Source organism: Periophthalmus magnuspinnatus, chromosome 21, assembly GCF_009829125.3.
Source record: "Periophthalmus magnuspinnatus isolate fPerMag1 chromosome 21, fPerMag1.2.pri, whole genome shotgun sequence".
Taxonomy (NCBI): domain Eukaryota; kingdom Metazoa; phylum Chordata; class Actinopteri; order Gobiiformes; family Gobiidae; genus Periophthalmus; species Periophthalmus magnuspinnatus.
The window spans coordinates 28042392-28059809 of record NC_047146.1 but is presented as its reverse complement, the minus strand read 5'-3'; the positions used below and the strand labels follow the sequence as shown (position 1 = coordinate 28059809).

Below are 17418 nucleotides of genomic sequence, written 5' to 3'. Positions count from 1 at the left end.
ATTGTTGTTAAGGGTCCAGTTAGACAGCATTAACCAACGTGACACAGCATGCTAAAACAAGGGATTTTCTCATTACCATCTGCCAAAGTCATCAACCACATTCCCTTAATACATGGAATGGTGTGAAATAGCCATCTTTTCCACTTTAACCTATAAATCCGCGTGTAAAACTCACTAACGTCTAAAACTTCAGCTGCTCCTCCCCCTCAGGCTAAAACAACACAAATATTAGCAATCTGCTCGTTAGCCCCGTGTTGAGTGAAATAAGGTGAAAAAGAGCCAAAGCTAGCTGCAAGCTAACGGCTAATGGAAACGCAAGCGTAGGGAATTTGTTGTGTTCACTAGAATAGGGGCTGTTGAACCTTATCATTTTTGTAGGGAATTTCCAGAATAAATATACAGCTTAAAGAGGGTGTATTATGCAAAATCGATTTTTTTGAGCTTTCTACCATGTTATAATGTTTTAGATGTCACCCAGGCATGTGTCAGTAATTTACCAATCTTCTCTGGGCGCTATTCAAACTCTCCTTACTGTTGTCTCTAAACTTCTGTCCAATGCTCAGTCAACAAGCCTACGTCATGCTCTCACACGACTATTCTTCATAACTATACAAAAACATGATCCAAACCTTTACACAGCAACTTGACAACGTTGATATTAGTGAATGCACACCAGTTGTGCTGTGATAACACTCTGAATGGAGAGTGAAAATATGCTGTGTTAGCAGTTAATAGCCTCTCGTGTTTCCTCTACAGCAAAAAAACAGATAAATAGATATATCAATAGTTAGTAGTTATTATTTACTAAATTTACCTAAGGGCTTTGTCAGTGGCTCTGACTGTCAATGATGTTTATGTCAAGAGTGGGATTCGAGCTGCCAACCTTTGGATTAGTGGACAAACATTCTTCCATGGGGGTGACAGCAGCGCAATTAGAAAACAAAGCATATCAAGGTGTCAAAGTAAGATGTCAAGATACTAAGATACTAGGGCTACAACATTTAGAAGTAAAAAGAAAGTGATGACTAAGATGGGTTTGCTTTCAGTAGTGAATGTTCAAAATGAAAAATTAGTTGTTGAAGGACAAACGGGAGTGACTAATTGTAGAATACCTACAGCTGGGTTACATTTAAGTAGAAAAATTTAGCTACAAAACTGAACTGCACTGAAGTCATAGTTTTAAATATACTTGAAGTTATGTATGCGGCTGACCAGTATAAAAGCATGGAGAATGAGTGGAGGGGAATCAAGAAATCGCTAGAATAGGCAGTAAAAGTAATGCCTGTAATGTTGGTGATATTTCATAGGGAGGGAGCAAAAAAGTAGAGATGTATGTTTATGGCTGTGTCATTAGATCACCTGCTCTTTAAGAGTAGATAATATAATACTAGTAATAATGCATACAAATACGTCCAAGGTTGATTCAATATTTTAAAAGCCTGAATTTATATGTATTTAAATTCAGGCTTTTATAAGTATTTGATGTTGGGTACTACCGGTAGTGTGAGAAGGATTAGTCTAGTTGAATCATTTTGGTAGCCTTATGCGGAAAGATAAAATTATTTGTTTTAGCTAGAATCCTTTTAGCTTTAATTAAAGGTCCTATATTACACAAAATGGGCTCTTGTGAGCTTTAAGCCATGTTATACCTTTACCTCCACAAAAACATACCTCACATACTTCATTCACACATGTTTGAGTAACCATTTATTATTAGTCTGTCTACATCTCCAAAGCTCAAAATGCTCTGTTCCACCTTGTGATGCCATAAAGTGGTAGTTTTCAAGTTAACAACTACCTTTTACCTTTAATTCAGTGCAGATTCTAGGGCTGAAATCATCCAAATGATTCTAGTGAAGGTTTATGGAGTTTAAAAACATGGCGTGCCACTTCCTGTATAACCATATGACATCACAAGGTGGAACAATGAGTGTTTTCTGAGAGAAGAACTTGCTGAAATATGCAAGGTTTGTGTGTTAAATATGAAGGAAACAAACACAACTCCACATATGTTTGTGATGAGTTACTAACAGTATAACATAAATCAGAAAATAGCATAATATGGGCCATTAAATGATCTAATTTTCAGTTATGTTACAATGTGAAAACATTAAATAACTCTAATATCTATATATATATATATATATATATATATATATATATATATATATATATATATATATATATATATATATATATATATATATATATATATATATATATATATATAAAACGTAAACCATAACCTAAACCAAACTACATCTAAGTGTGTAGTTGTTGGAGAGTGGAGGGATGGTGTCACTTTACAAGATATGTTGGTGAGCTTGGAGAGACTGGTCTAAGGACTCAGGATCAGATTAAAGACTAGGAGAAGACCAAAGACTAGACTTGAACTAAATCCCCACAGATATGAGTGCGTACCTGGGTAGAGAAGCGTACTGTCGCTCCACTTCTTCATATCGCGGGACCATTCGGGGGTCCCTGCCTCCCATCTGTAACACAAAAACACATGGTTTGGTTAAAGTTTGATTGCAAAAATGCTGCGTCAATAAAACATCAGAGAATGAGTTCATCATTTAGCCAGTTTGTGTTATGAATGTTTTGTAGATGGGGTATAGGGTAAAGAGAAGGGAAAGTGAATATATCGTACAGAGGAGGGAGAGTGAACAGATGAGAGGTTAAGGTTAGTTTATAAAGGACATACATTATATCGATTGAATAATAAAAAGTAAAAAAATGGCACCTTTAAACATGAAGTCAAAACAGAGCAAAAAAAAAAACAAAAAACTACCAAAGCATTGTAGCATAAATTAGTATTGTGATAAATATAAAATGGCCGATATGACTCACCCTTACTAAATTGAGTTCAGATTTTAAGAAAAAAATTTGCACAGTTTTGACTAGATGTTTTTTCAACAAGTTCTGAGAACCTCGGTGGTGGTCTTGAGTTCTTGTTTTAGGAACAACAAATGGACAGGTCTATGTAAAATAATCAGCAAAACATGTCAGCAGCTGCCACCTTTCATTCTTGTGTTTGCATTGAGTCCGGACCTAATTTACCATCAACAAAGACCAGTTATTGTGGATTAGGACTTAGTTTTCTCTATTCCAAGGTATAGAGGGTGGTCTCTGTTGCATATTAAGTTACACCAAAACAGGATGGAGTCGACTGACACACACACACAGTTGTGGATATATAAGGCGCGGTCTGATCTGAGTGTGAGGAAAGAAATACCAAAGCTGCTGATGGTTGAATTTCCCTAATTTCTTGGGAACGCTGCAGTCGGATTTGAAAATGTGCTTCTTTTCCCTGTGTCAGAGATTATCCTGGGATGTTTAATAGGGGAATTCCAGAGGCTGCAGCTCTGCTTAAAAATACACCAAAAATCTAAAATGTCTGAGAGGTATGAGCCAGAGTGCACATTTAAAGCCACAGTATGGAACTTTTTAGCTGAAACACATACATGAAATACACAATGTTTACTGCACTGAAAAACTGTGTTCTTACTGTTAGGGTTTGCGTCTCCACAGAACCACAGACCCTTATTTGGCCTGGAGGAGCACCTCCTCCTGCTGGTTTCCATGGAAATGTTCCTTTGGCATAAAACATATATATGTTCACGGAGAATAGATGGAACTTAATTCTTCCTTGGAACCGTGCAGGTGATGTGCCACCTCCAGGATATATATATATATATATATATATATATATATATATATATATATATATATATATATATATATATATATATATATATATATATATATAAATATATATATGACGAGTGAGTGTGAGAGCCACAATCCAGGATGAAACACCCAAGATCCATAAGTACATCAAGGACAAGGCCCCAACAGATGACATGCTCCACTACTCAGTGGAGCGCAGAAGAAGAGGTGCTGGAGGAACCATCATGGAAGGACAAGCCCCTGCATGGGATCCAGGATGAAACACCCAAGATCCATAAGTACATCAAGGACAAGGCCCCAACAGATGACATGCTCCACTACTCAGTGGAGCGCTGAAGAAGAGGTGCTGGAGGAACCATCATGGAAGGACAAGCCCCTGCATGGGATGTACCACCGGAACATAACTGAAGTGGCTGATATCAAGAAATCCTACCAATGGCTGGAGAAAGCTGGACTGAAGGGCAGCACAGAGGCACTCATCCTGGCTGCACAGGAGCAGGTCTTGAGCACCAGAGCGATAGAGGCACAGATCTACCACATCAGACAAGACCCAAGGTGTAGGCTGTGCAAAGAGGCCCCTGAGACAATTCAGCACATAACTGCAGGGTGTAAGATGCTGTCAGGGAAACATACATGGAGCCGCATAACCAAGTGGTGGGTATAGTGTACAGAAACATCTATGAAGAGTACAGACTGGAAACCCCAAGATCAAGGTGGGAAACACCTCCAAAGGTAGTGGAGAATGATTGAGCTAAGATCCTGTGGGACTTCCAGATACAGACTGACAGAATGGTGATGGCAAACCAACCGGACATTGTGGTGGTGTGTGTGTGTATGTATATATATATATATATATATATATATATATATATATGACAAAAATATAGATAAAATTGCTTAGAAATAGTATATTTGAAATAGATGTCTGATTAGTTCCCACATTTGAACTCTTTAAAGGTCTGATAATATGAAATGTAATCTCTTTCTACTCTCTCCCTCTTTTTCTCTCTCCAATCACTCACTTTCTAAGACTCTATCCTTCTCTCCCTCTTCTCTCACTCCCTCTCTTCTTCAGCATGCATTTGAGGGAACTCCGCCAAAAGGCATTTAAAACAGATTTGCTGCTGCAGCTTTCTTTTGAACACCTGTCTTCATAGCTCCAATAACTAAAGGCAGTGAGACAGCGGGATATTAGGAGCGGATGGCACCGAAAAGACATTATACAGTGACAAGAGAGAGAAAGAGGAGCGGTAGAGAGAATGATGTCTAAATGACAGTGTACAGGTGAGGGGTACGGAGAGGGGGCGGGATATTAGGGAAGCCATTGAGGAGAAGAAAAGATGAAAAGGTGAATTATAGAACAATGGAGGGAATGGGGTGAGGCCTGGGACAAGCCAGCAGGGGCCTAAAGGACACTAATGACACAATTTAAACAAGATGTCAAGGAGGAGACAGGTTCAATTCAATTCAATTCATTTTATTTTTGTAACGCCCAAAATCACAACAACAGTAGCCTCGAAGGGCGTTCATGTTTTGGTTGATGGGGAAAACCGGAGTACCCAGAGGAAACCCATCCAGACACGGGGAGAAACATGCAAAACTACACACAGAAAGGCCTGGGCGACCCGGGGATCAAACCAAACCTTCTTGCTGTGAGGCATGAGTGTTGCCACTCAGCCACCGTGCTGCCTACACACAAAAACAAAACAACAGGAAAAATCAGACAAAACAAGAAAAATCGGCCAGGCAAGGAGGAGGGAGGGGGGCGGAGGAGGGCCAGGGCCGAGGAGGATGAGAGCCAGGCGAGGAGGAGAGGGAGGCGGGTGGAGGAGGGCCAGGCGGGGAGGAGGAGAGGGTCCATGGTGCTAGGGGCTAGGAGGTAGAGTTAGGGGCTAGCAGTAGAGGCGGATGATATTGACAGTAATGAATAGCTCAATATTTTTGACATTATCTTGATAACAATATTGAGATAATATTGTAACTATGCATCAGGAATGTGCTAAAAACTGCCTGAAAATGTGTTGGTTGTGGTTCAAGTATTGCACAGAATGTGAATAGGCCATTACACTTTCCTCAGAAGGGCAGAAATATAAGTTTTTACCATCGTTTAGGAGACTGCACTGGTCGTTTCTTTTAAGTAAGTTTGAATAGGGCGGCACCGATCCCATAAGGTTTTGGATATTGGTTTCCAAATATAGGTTCAGTTGATGTCCTGGTTGAACATATACATTGGAGATGGGCAATATATAGATTTTTAAAATATATCAATATAGCGACAGCTCAATTGGTAGAGTCTTTGTCTACTGATCCAAAGGTTGGTGTTTTGAATCCCACCCATTGGTTTAATCCAGTATTTTTCAACCTTTTTTGAGCCAAGTCACATTTTTTTCATGTACAAAAATCACCAGCAGAAAATGTAAAAAAAACAACAACTCTGTAGCCTATATTTACAATGTAAAGTCATTCTCTTCAAAGTGTCTTTAAAGAAAAAGTGTTTTATAATAAAATAAAAATATGTTTACTTACTCTGGTCTGAAAACTGGACCTGTTTGGATGAACACAAAGTTGATATCCTGGCAGGAACTGCTCAACAGCTCTCAGTCTCTCTCTGTTTTTTATTTTTATTGCAGTTAGGCTTGAAAAACTCACCTCACACAAATATGTCGTGGAAAATGGGAGCAATGTCAAAATAGCTTTGTTTGTCAGAATGGGGTCCTGTAAAGTAATGTCCTTTCCACCAACTGATGCTGAGCTATATGGGTCCCTAACCCAGTCAAGGCATTCAGGCTGAAGAAAATGTTTAATTATCTCACACAATGCAGCAGTGTTAACATCTTGCCATTGCTTGGTGAGTGTAAACATTTAAAGACTGCCACTTTCCATATGTTGTTGTCCAAGTAGCACCTTTGAATGGAATCCTTTTATTTTATCTGCACTTGTAAGCAGCTTTGCGTAATCGGACCTCTCATGTGTCAGAAACACTTCAAGTTCCTTCCACAGTTCATACACACAGGCCAAAAACATGCCACGCAACAACAACTGGACCTCCATATGAAACAGCAAGGCTGCTACATTATTAATAATGATTAATGATAATCAACTATGTGAAGACAGTGATCGTGTTTAATGATTTCTCACAATAATTATCAACAATGACAAAAGGTGGAAAGCAAATATCAATATTCAGCACTTTAACTTTATTAATCTCAGCAACTGTTAAATTTTCTGTTGATCACTAGCCACTGACAAACCTGTTTAACAAAGCATGAACTATGTTGCACCATGTTAAAAAAGTTACCAATTATGTAATGTTAACAATAAATCAAATTAAATATTTTTAAATAAACCTCGCTTGCTTTTTGTGACTTTATCGCTGGTCCTGTGAAAAAGACGGTTGCTTACCCAAAGCTGCCTTTAGCACACAGGCTTTTCCATAGTGCACTTCCTGGTGGGTAGTTAGCATGGTAGATTCTGTGACACATAGTGAAGCGTCTTTCCATATTGTGCCACTTTGACATCACCACAGTCACCCCGTTTTTGGGGTAGGAAATTGCATTCAGCACGTATCTTTGCCCGCTTGCTTACTATCCACGAGTAGTGGTTTTATCACACGCACCATACTAACCTTTGAACTAGAGTACAGTGGCTTGCAAAAGTATTCATCCCCTGGAGCTTTTTCAATTTTTGTCAAGTCACACCCATAAATTTAAATATTTTTTTATTTGCATTTTATCTGAATAAGTAATAAGTGTGAATATATATATATATATATATATATATATATATATATATATATATATATATATATATATATATACACAAAACTGAAAAGTGCAGCGAACAAAAGTATTCAGCCCCCCTAAGTCAATACTTTGTGGAACCTTTTGCAGCAATTACAGCTGCAAGTCTTTAGGGGTAAGTCCCCACCAGCTTTGCACACCTATAGACTGAAATTTTCGCCCGTTCTTCCTGGCAAAACAGTTTAAGCTCTGTCAGATTTGATGGAGACCGTTTGTGAAATGCAGTTTTCAGATCTTGACACAGATTCTCAATTGGATTTAGGTCCAGACTTTGACTGGGCCATTCTAACACATGAATATGTTTTGCTTTAAACCATTCCATTGTCGCTTTGGCTTGATGTTTAGGATTGTTGTCCTGCTTGAAGGTGAACCTCCGCCCCAGTCTCAAGTCTTTTGCAGATTGCTCTGTATTTAGCTCCATCCATCTTCCCATCATCTCTGACCAGCTTCCCTGTTCCGACTGAAGAAAAGCAACCCCACAGCATGATGCACCGTGCTTGACTGTGGGGATGGTGTGTTCAAAGTGATGTGCAGTGTTAGATTTCTTCCACATGTAGTGTTTTGCTTTTAGGCCAAAAAGTTTGATTTTGGTCTCATCAGACCAAATGACTTCCACTGAACTGTAAATGAGACTTCTTATGGATAGTTTTCAGCAATGGCTTTCTTCTTGCCACTCTTCCATAAACACCAGATTTGTGTGGTGCACGACTAATAGTTGTTCTGCGAACAGATTCCCCCACCTGAGCTGTGGATCTCTGCAGCTCTTCCAGAGTCACCATGGGCCTTCTGGCTACATTGCTAATGAGTGCTCTTCTTGTTTGTTCTGTAAGTTTTGGTGGACGGCCATGTCTGGGTAGGTTTGTAGTTGTGCCATGCTCTTTCCATTTCCGGATGATGGATTGAACAGTGCTTCTTGAGATGTTCAATACTCTTTTTAGAGCCAAGTCCCACTTTAAACTTCACCACAACTTTTTCTCTGATCTATTTGGTGTGCTCCTTTGACTTCATTTTGTGGTTTGCTCCTCAACACTCTCTTAACAAACTTCTGTGCCTTCACAGCACAGTTGCATTTATACTGAGACAAGATTACACACAGGTGGACTGTCTTTAGTCATTTGGTCAACATTCAATCTTTCCAAAATCATCAGATAACTTCTAAAAGCAATTGGTTGCATTCAAGTAAAAGGGGGTTGAATACTTTTGCATGCTGTATGAAACCCACTTCAAGGTATGTACACATCTCGCCCTCTAGGTTCATAGGATCTGAGATATAGCAAGGACAATGAACACAGGACATTGTAGTTAATGGTGAACTTTTAGTTATAAAAATATAATGGCATTGCACAATACAATTACACATATGGGCCCAGAATAATAAATATAAAAGTGTCCCCTTGAGAAATGTTCTTTTGAAAATTGTTGCCTTGCAACTTCAATCAATGTTCAAGTCAGTAAGACAAAGGAAATAGTCAAGTCATGGAATGTATCCAGAGTAGGCTCTCGTTGGTATCAATCAGTGGGACTGATACAATCCTACCAAAGGATCCATTGTATGGGTTGGTAGAGCTCACAATTTGGCTGGGAGGCTCGCCATCAATGGATCTCGTCAACCTCGGACACCAAGGTTGAGCATCATTTTTCCGCGAAATAAAAAACGATAAAAGACGATTAACTCGGGTGATTCAGCTAATTAAAAGTGCTTCTTCAATCTCTCTCGCCTCTTTTTCTCTCTTTTTCAACCAACATGTGAGACGAAAAGCTGTGCTATATGTGCAATGAGCAAAGTTAAGCCATCTGCACATACTACTTCTGGTTTCTCATTAAAATAAACTTCCAGTTTTCAAAATAAAAACTAATGTATAACCTGAAATAAAACATTTCAAAACAATTGAAACATTATTTTATTATTTTAACAGGTGGGTTACATATACTTCTAAGTTTTGTTTTGTTTTTTATTTGCTAAGAAAATGCTAAGAAAGTGTATTTAAATTTGTGGTTGTGACAATATGTGGAAAAGTTCCAAGGGGATGAATACTTTTGCAAGCCACTGTAGGTCAGAGCTCACCTGAACATATCTAAACTTCATGTATAATTAACATATTTTTAAGATATTATCATTTTTTAATCTATATAAAGGCAAGGGTGATTTTAAAAAATGCAACAGAATAAAATTAAATTTTAGATGAAGCTCATCAGTGAATTGTGCTATTTTTAGAACCGGCCTGCGGGCGACTCATGTAGTTCTTGGGGGTGACACGTGGGCACCGTGTTGGTGACCCCTGCGCTAGATATTGCAATAAATGTTTTGCTATATGCTCACCTTTAGCTAGGAGGTAGAGTTAGGAGCTAGGAAGGTGGGAGGAGGAGGCATCTGTGGCAGGAGAGCAAATAAAAACAGACTAATGAAGGACTAGTGTGTAATGAGGATAGTGAGAGAAGAACAGAGAATTGTAAAGGACACTTTTAAAAGGGCTCTTTTTTGGTTTTATAATTGGATGGAAGTCAGACCACATTTTGTAATTTCATAACACACATTCTTATCCATGAGTTTCAGAATGATGAAATATTAGGACTATGGCATTTGTACTTCACAATTTTAACCTACATATTAGATGTCTTGAAAAGTGAAAAGCCCTCAAAATGCCACATATAACAGGAAGCAGAAACACATGAATATGCAACCCTAAATAACCGCTTTTCTACACCCAAGGTTCAATCATGTTTATTGCAGATTTTGCACCTACGTCATCTTTAGAACATGTTGATGAAGATGCATTACGTAACTTCTCTTGCTTGCCTTCATGTGTTTTTTTGTGTTGCCCTGATTGTTCCACAGTTTGGCTATAAAGCAATAACATATTCATGGAGAGGACCCCTATCTAAAAAGGCAAGAAGGGTGAACAATCTTGCTCAAAGCACAATGGCAGCATAATGCACATTTGGGATTTGCTTTAACCACTGAGCCTCTGCAACCTGGTATATAATTTCTCTGGCTGTGTTACAATTCCCACAAGTTTTTAAAGAAGCTATAATGCATACCTAATATATACCCAAAAATAAACTATAGGCTTTCTTCATAGTACTGTGCCAATGCAGTTCCAATGTACTGTATGTATTCAGTATCCATATTCCCAATTATGACAAGCCACAGGAATCAACACACTGACAGCTGAACCAGGGTCCCACTGTGCAAACATGTACACATAATCTACACCATTATAAACAACATATCCACAGATACCAAAGACACACACTCCCACAGGAAAGGCACACACAGAGCTGTACTTGACTGTGGTAGAAGCAGCACTGGTCGGGGTAATGGTCTAGTGAAAAACCATTTCACGGCGTAGCGAGCAGACGAGAGCCGTAGCACAAATCAAGCAGAAGAGACCGATACTGTGGCCGGCTGAGGAGGAGAGGAATCATGGCTCTGCCCTCTGCACAGGCGCCAATTTAGTCATAAAAAAAACACACACCCCAAACACTACAGGGATGTGACTGTGGATAGCTCAAGACGAAGGCTTCAAGGATCGCATGGAGAGCTGGGTACAGGGACTGTACAAGACTGAAGAGGCAAGCTAGAATGTGGAGTGGAGGAAGGGACTTGCTATGAAACTTGAGGCTAAAGGACGTTTCAATGGTTTGTTTGTAAAATGGTACACCACCTCACCCACTCTCAGTCACCCTCCCCTTCCACCATCTTCAGTGTGGGAGGACTGGGCTTCTCACATATGCTCATCTTGTATTCAAAATGTGGGAGTCCAATATGACTTTAGTTGACTAGGAATGTCCTTTTGGGTAGATGAAGTCCAACCACTGAAGTATAATAAGATCTGAAGATGAACCAAAGATTCTGGTGTATTGCATTTGCTCATTGATGCAAAATGAAAAAAAAAAAAAAATAAATAAAAATTAAATTTAAAAATCTGCATTACTTAATGTATACTGGCTTTGCGTCACCCAACATGTGACATCAGAAACATGGCCATGTGATTAGTTTTGACCAATCAGAGCGATAGCTGCTAGACTGGAGCTAGCGTGGGCTGAGAGCGGGGCTAGGCTAAATTTTAATAAAGATAAGTTTTAGGTGGTTTGAGGATAAAAAAAAATACATTAAAAAAAAGAGTAAAAAGTTCAAGAAGCCCCATAAAACCCAACTGTTGTGGAAGCTGTAAAAGCTGTGAATGCCCTGTCAGGCAAACTTGGACAGTTTGAATTCCCAAAAAATGCGTTGTGCTCTACGGGAGAATTCTTTCTGGGCTGGTGATACCAGGAGCTGCAGTACCTCGAGTGGTCACTAGTCGATCTCACATGGGGAGAGGGAGCATCTTATCCAGTCCTTTATCAAGTCCAGAGAGACATTAAGTATCTATCAAAATACCTCTGGCATTTTGACATTTCCGAGATCATTTCTGCTAATTATGTCACTTCGTTGGGGAAAAATAATATTTATTGAGGATTTTGGATTGAATACATTTACCACAGGCTTCCGTGCAGATTTTGAGCTAAATTCGGTATAGTGGATTAGCCTATTGTGCATGTTTGATGTTGATGGGGAAACCCTCTCAGACACACTGAGAACATACAAACTTTGCATAGACAGGGCCACCTGGACCAGAGCCTGAAGCCAGGAGTTTTGTGCTGTGAGACACTTGGTTCATCTTATTGAGCTATGGGTGAGTGGAGCTTGCATGTTCATGCTGTTCACGCTGTCCAAAATGGACAGTGTGAACAGCAATTTTAAAGGGTCCATATTACACTCATTTCTGATCTATGTTATAATTTTGTTTCCTCATCACAAACATACCTGGAGTTATGCTTTGTTTCATTCACACATGTTTAACACCTATTTAGGCTGAATTGTTCTATCAGATAGAAGAAGAAAAAAACTATTTGTGTTCTCATGTAGTAATACAGGAAATGCTCCACTGTGTTTTAAATTCCATACATCTTCAGTAAGATAATTTATAGAAGCATTTGTGACCCGGAAATGCCAATCTGTACTGAACTAAAGGTAAAAAGTTGCTGTTAACATGAAAACTACCACTTCACTTCCAAAGTGGAACAGAACATTTTGAGCTTGGGAGATCTAGAAATACTGAGAATAAAGGGTTACTCAAATCTGAACACAAAATGAGGTAACAACATTATAACATGGCTTAAAGCTCACAAGAGTCAGTTTTGCATGATAGGAGCTTTAACATAAAATTAAATAGCAAATGTACAAAATGTTTGATCATAATGTCAATAATCATGAATATAACTTGTTGTTTTAACTGGCAACAAGGAGTAGTTTTTTAAGGGATAAACACCAAAGCTAAACATTATTAGAGTTATTTATTCTAGACACAAAGAATCAGACATCAAAAAGCAGTTGTAGAACTCCAAAATTACTTGAAAAAATCTGTACTAAAACCTTTTGTGTTCTCATCACCTGCCTTTCTTCCCTCTCTTCCCTCTCGGTTCTAATAGTCTCTCACTCTGTCGACTTTATTAGGCTCCCCTCCTTAAGTGAAATAAAGACTCCTTTCTGAACAGTTTAAGCCTTCCCATTGACTACTGCACTCCACCCAACTTCTACCATATTATTTCCACTATTGTATCCCAGCCCCCTGCATTTAGAAATCCAATGACAACTCTACCATTATTGGCTACTTCTGTTCAAACCCCCCCAATCGCTTTCTTCTTTTCTCTTTTCTCAATTCTTGTACAGAATCTCCCCCAATCTTTTCTACTCCCCCATCTGTCATCCTTTGCGCCCCATGTCCTTCTCTCCATCTGTGAATCAATGGAAAAACGACATAGGCCCCACACAGTTCTTCCCCAGTGCAAATCAATACAAAAGTGAAGGCTGTTTCTAATTCCTATCATTCTGCTATGTTTTTTGCAGGGCTAGCATTTTGTGCAGACTCAATTAAAATGCAGCTGTGTGCAAAGACAAGTGCATCCCAATCGTTAGTGGCTAATGCATTATCCTGCGCGCGTTTATTAACAATGATTTGGTTTGACAAAGCAGGAAAATACAGCCGCTGGTAAAGATTATGTGGCAGATACTAGGGATGCTGATTTATGCATTCGTCTTGGGAGATGATTTTTGCTTGGTTTAAGTATTGGAGAGCATTTCTTTTTTTTTTTTTTAGTAAGTAAAAAGGCTTAACATGCTTGCCTCACAATTAGACGATCCCTGGTTTGATTCTTGGAATATGTGTGCTCTTTGCAAAACAATAACATTTTTCTATATGACTTTTCCACCTTCAAGGCACTCAGATCACTTTACATCATGGAACCACACCGGTGTACGCAGACACTGGGGGCAAGGTGGGTCTTGCCCAAGGACACAATGACAGCTTTTAACTGTGGGAGTGGGGAATATCACTGCCAACCTGTGGGTCAGTGAGTCTCAGTGCTGAACCAATGATGTTTATGTCAAAAGTGGGATTCGATCTGCCAACCTTTGGATCAACCTTCAGATCAGTAGACACTGCTCAGTGAGCTATTGGCGCCCAGTTCAGAAGCAACATTTGAGAGAAGGCTAAAAGATATACTGTTAAACTAATACAAAAATCTCATGTATCTCAGAACACGTTTGCACAGGTCTAAACTATAGGGTTTGCAGGATATAATAATAAAATATGTTTGCAGATTAATTATGTTATGCAGTTTTAAAGATCTATTGTGCAGGTATGAAGTCAGATGCCATGTTTTAAGTCAGATGATATCAATGTCCATATAGAATCAAGAAGACAAAGAAAACTAAACAAAAGATGAATGGAACAATTCTTGCTGCCTGGTGACAAAGAGTGAATGCATTACATCAAATTGTCAGAATACTTGTGAATGCTAAGTCAAGTAGTTCATCATAAAATCTCCATTGGTTCACCATTACAAGAAAAGGAATTTGTTGCAATGACATGAACCAATTCAGATATCTTAGTTTTAAAAGTGCATAGTTGTTTAATAGGTACTCCAAGTTTCTAGGTCAGATCTGCAGAAGGGTCCTTGGGTGCTATAGTATTTAAGTACCAAATGCCTATCAGGTCATAATCTTGTGTACTACTACCACAAAAAAACAAATCAACATATATTTATATTTAATTATACCAGCGCATCCCTTTTACCTATCATTTTCCCATGATGCAATACTAGGCCTGTCAAGTTAACAAAATTTGAAGTACGATATATTGATTCTGAAAAAACACTTTGCTAAATGAATCAAATGAAACATAATGTGTCCAGCAATATATAAATAGTACAATGAACAGTAAAGTAGTTAGTTATAGTATCTATAATGTGTCATGTAAGTTAATTATTGGACCATCTGTGGTTCAAACATCATATAGGCCTAATACTACATTAAATTAAGAACATTTTTTCCACTATAGCAAAGAAAAGGTACACACACAAAAAAGTTAATCTAACATATATCGAAGGATAAGGTGATATAGTGATTATTGTGACAGGCTTATGCAATACACAGAAAACAGCTTGTAAAAAATTCTTTTGGACAGCGACACAAATGCATGCCTTTGAGTTGATATTTTTAGCAGCAAATCACCTCAGAGTCCCAAAGAAGTTTTAATTATTTCCTCGGGTTACAAAACTTCAGATGATGTAATCGCCGTCATTTTAGGTGACACAAACTGCACAGTTTTAGACAGCTATTCTGGTAATTATTTGTTACTAATTAATGTGGTGACAAATCTTTGTTATTTTTGCCTAAAACCAATAACACGCCCCATGACATAGAAGTGTTTCTGAACCCAACTGAAATGAGGAACTAATTAAAATATTTTTTCCTGAACATGGCGCAAGCTCAGTACACATAAATAAGCAAGCTTAAAGGAATGATAATTGCAAAATTTCTTGCTTTAACTTTGATATAATGTTTCTTTCATTATCTACTTCATGCAATGCACATATTTCCATAGTAAACTAATTAAATGTTTATTTGGTAAGTTTATATATTGAATATTATTTCATCATATTGTTTTGTCAAAAGAAGCTCATCAAGTCTAGCAGTTATAGGGGTCCATTTGGAGCCGAGTTCCACATTAGGAATTCTGACCACACGTATCATATTAACCAGAGCCAATCTGGAGGGAGGCTGTTGAAGTTAACACCCTTTCCCTTTTGCACAACTGTTTTGGTAGGAGGTGGGGAAACCTGTTGCAAATGCTAGCTGGAGTGACCTCAGGGAAAGAAAGCTGATTTGTCTCTTGCTAATGTTCATATCTTAAGTTACGGACACAATAGCAAAATAAAAATACCAGGATCATGTAGAGCGGGACAATACAAATATTTTAAGATCAAAATGACGAGCCTGAAAGCAGCAGTTACAGAGAGAGGGATGACGAGTCGATGGAGCCAGAAGTGCACCGATGATGACTTCCCATTTGGAATGCCTCAGCTAGCAAATTAGTTACTGTATGTCTGCAAATTAGTTACTGTATATATATATATATATATATATATATATATATATATATATATATATATATATATATAATTAAAACTGCAAGCAGTGATAAAGGCCCTCGCCACCCCTTGCGACCGCGGGGTAAAGGCCACAGTGAAGATCCTGCCTCGTTCCCGCTTACATCGCCCCCCCCCCCCCCCCTAAAAATCAGCGACTGAGTAATACTACTCCATTCACTCCAATGAGACCATTTATGACATTGTCACGCCTGAATGGTTGGAAATAAAGGTATGTCTTCATTGGCTTTTTTGTTTAGTATGATGAGAGGAATATGTGTACCAAATTTCAATGGTCTATGACAAAGTAATTATTTTTCATCCCAGTTAAACAAAACCCATGTTTTTCAATGAGAAATGTCAGATGTTGCCATGGCAACACCTTTGAAAATAGAGGTATGGTGTCTTTGACTTTTTTGTTCAGTATGGGAATAGGGATGTCCATGCCAAATTTCAAATGTTTATGTCAAAGTAATTTTTTTGGTCCAATTCAAAAGTTCAAGGGGGCACTGTGGAGCAATATAATGTCTGACCTGTGTAAATTGTATATCTATGCGTTCAGATCAACATTTTGAAAAAAAAAAGTATATTCTTGCCAGGAAATAGGACACTAACTGTCTGAGTTACATGCATTTAAAAACATTTAAAAATGGCTTTTTTCTTTGCAGGCTGGCCACACCCATATTTTATAACTTAGAAAATTCCAAAAGAGTTCCTTATAATCCCATTGGCCCCATGAAAATCAAAGTTTGAGGTGGCGCTATCGAGTCGTCTTTCGTTATTTTTTCTCGGGGTCTTTTGTGACAATTAGAGCTCGTTGAGTTCTAATTTTTGACACCACTCACTGCCATGTCGGGGCGCGTTTGCTACTTGATTTTTGCCATTTTCCATGGTCCGGACGCGGTTTTAATGAGTCCCTCGCCGGGACGGAGTCCCAGGCTCGGGCCTAATAATAATAATAATAATAATAATAATAATAATAATAATAATAATAATAATAATAATAATAATAATGGATTTTTTTTTCCCACCCATTATTTTTCTCCTAAACCATAACAGCTACAGTCATGTGACTTTCTCACATTGTGCCCCATCACAAATAAGGTCCCTGTGAATTTTTTCACAAGTCCACGACAAATCGATTGTCTTCTACGAATTTTTGAAACTGAAATTTGAAGAGGGCGCTAGAGAGCCATTTTGTGAGAGAGTGCCTTGATTTGCATATCATTGCGTTCAGCTCACAAATGTGCATAAACACTGTATTAGCGTTTTCCCAACAAAAAATGTGTGAAAGAGAAATATTTTTTTGAAATATTCCAAAAATTGCGATTTTGTTGAAAATTCACCCTGACCACACCCAAAGTCATAATCAAAATGTAATTGAACCACTCACTGCCATGTCGGGGCGTGTTTACTACTTGATTTTTGCCATTTTCCATGCTCCGGACGCGGTTTT

At 38.4% G+C, this 17418-nt stretch overlaps 1 protein-coding gene across 2 annotated transcripts in view; it reads right to left on the bottom strand.

Moving 5' to 3' along the window:
- The window catches only part of pard3bb (par-3 family cell polarity regulator beta b), a 497556-nt gene that overhangs the window by 45681 nt on the left and 434457 nt on the right, over window positions 1-17418 (bottom strand). For both annotated transcript variants that reach the window (XM_033986829.2, XM_033986830.2), the window contains exon 24: window positions 2422-2492. In XM_033986829.2, coding sequence (XP_033842720.1) covers window positions 2422-2492 — 71 coding nt within the window. The remainder of the gene's footprint in view (window positions 1-2421; window positions 2493-17418) is intronic.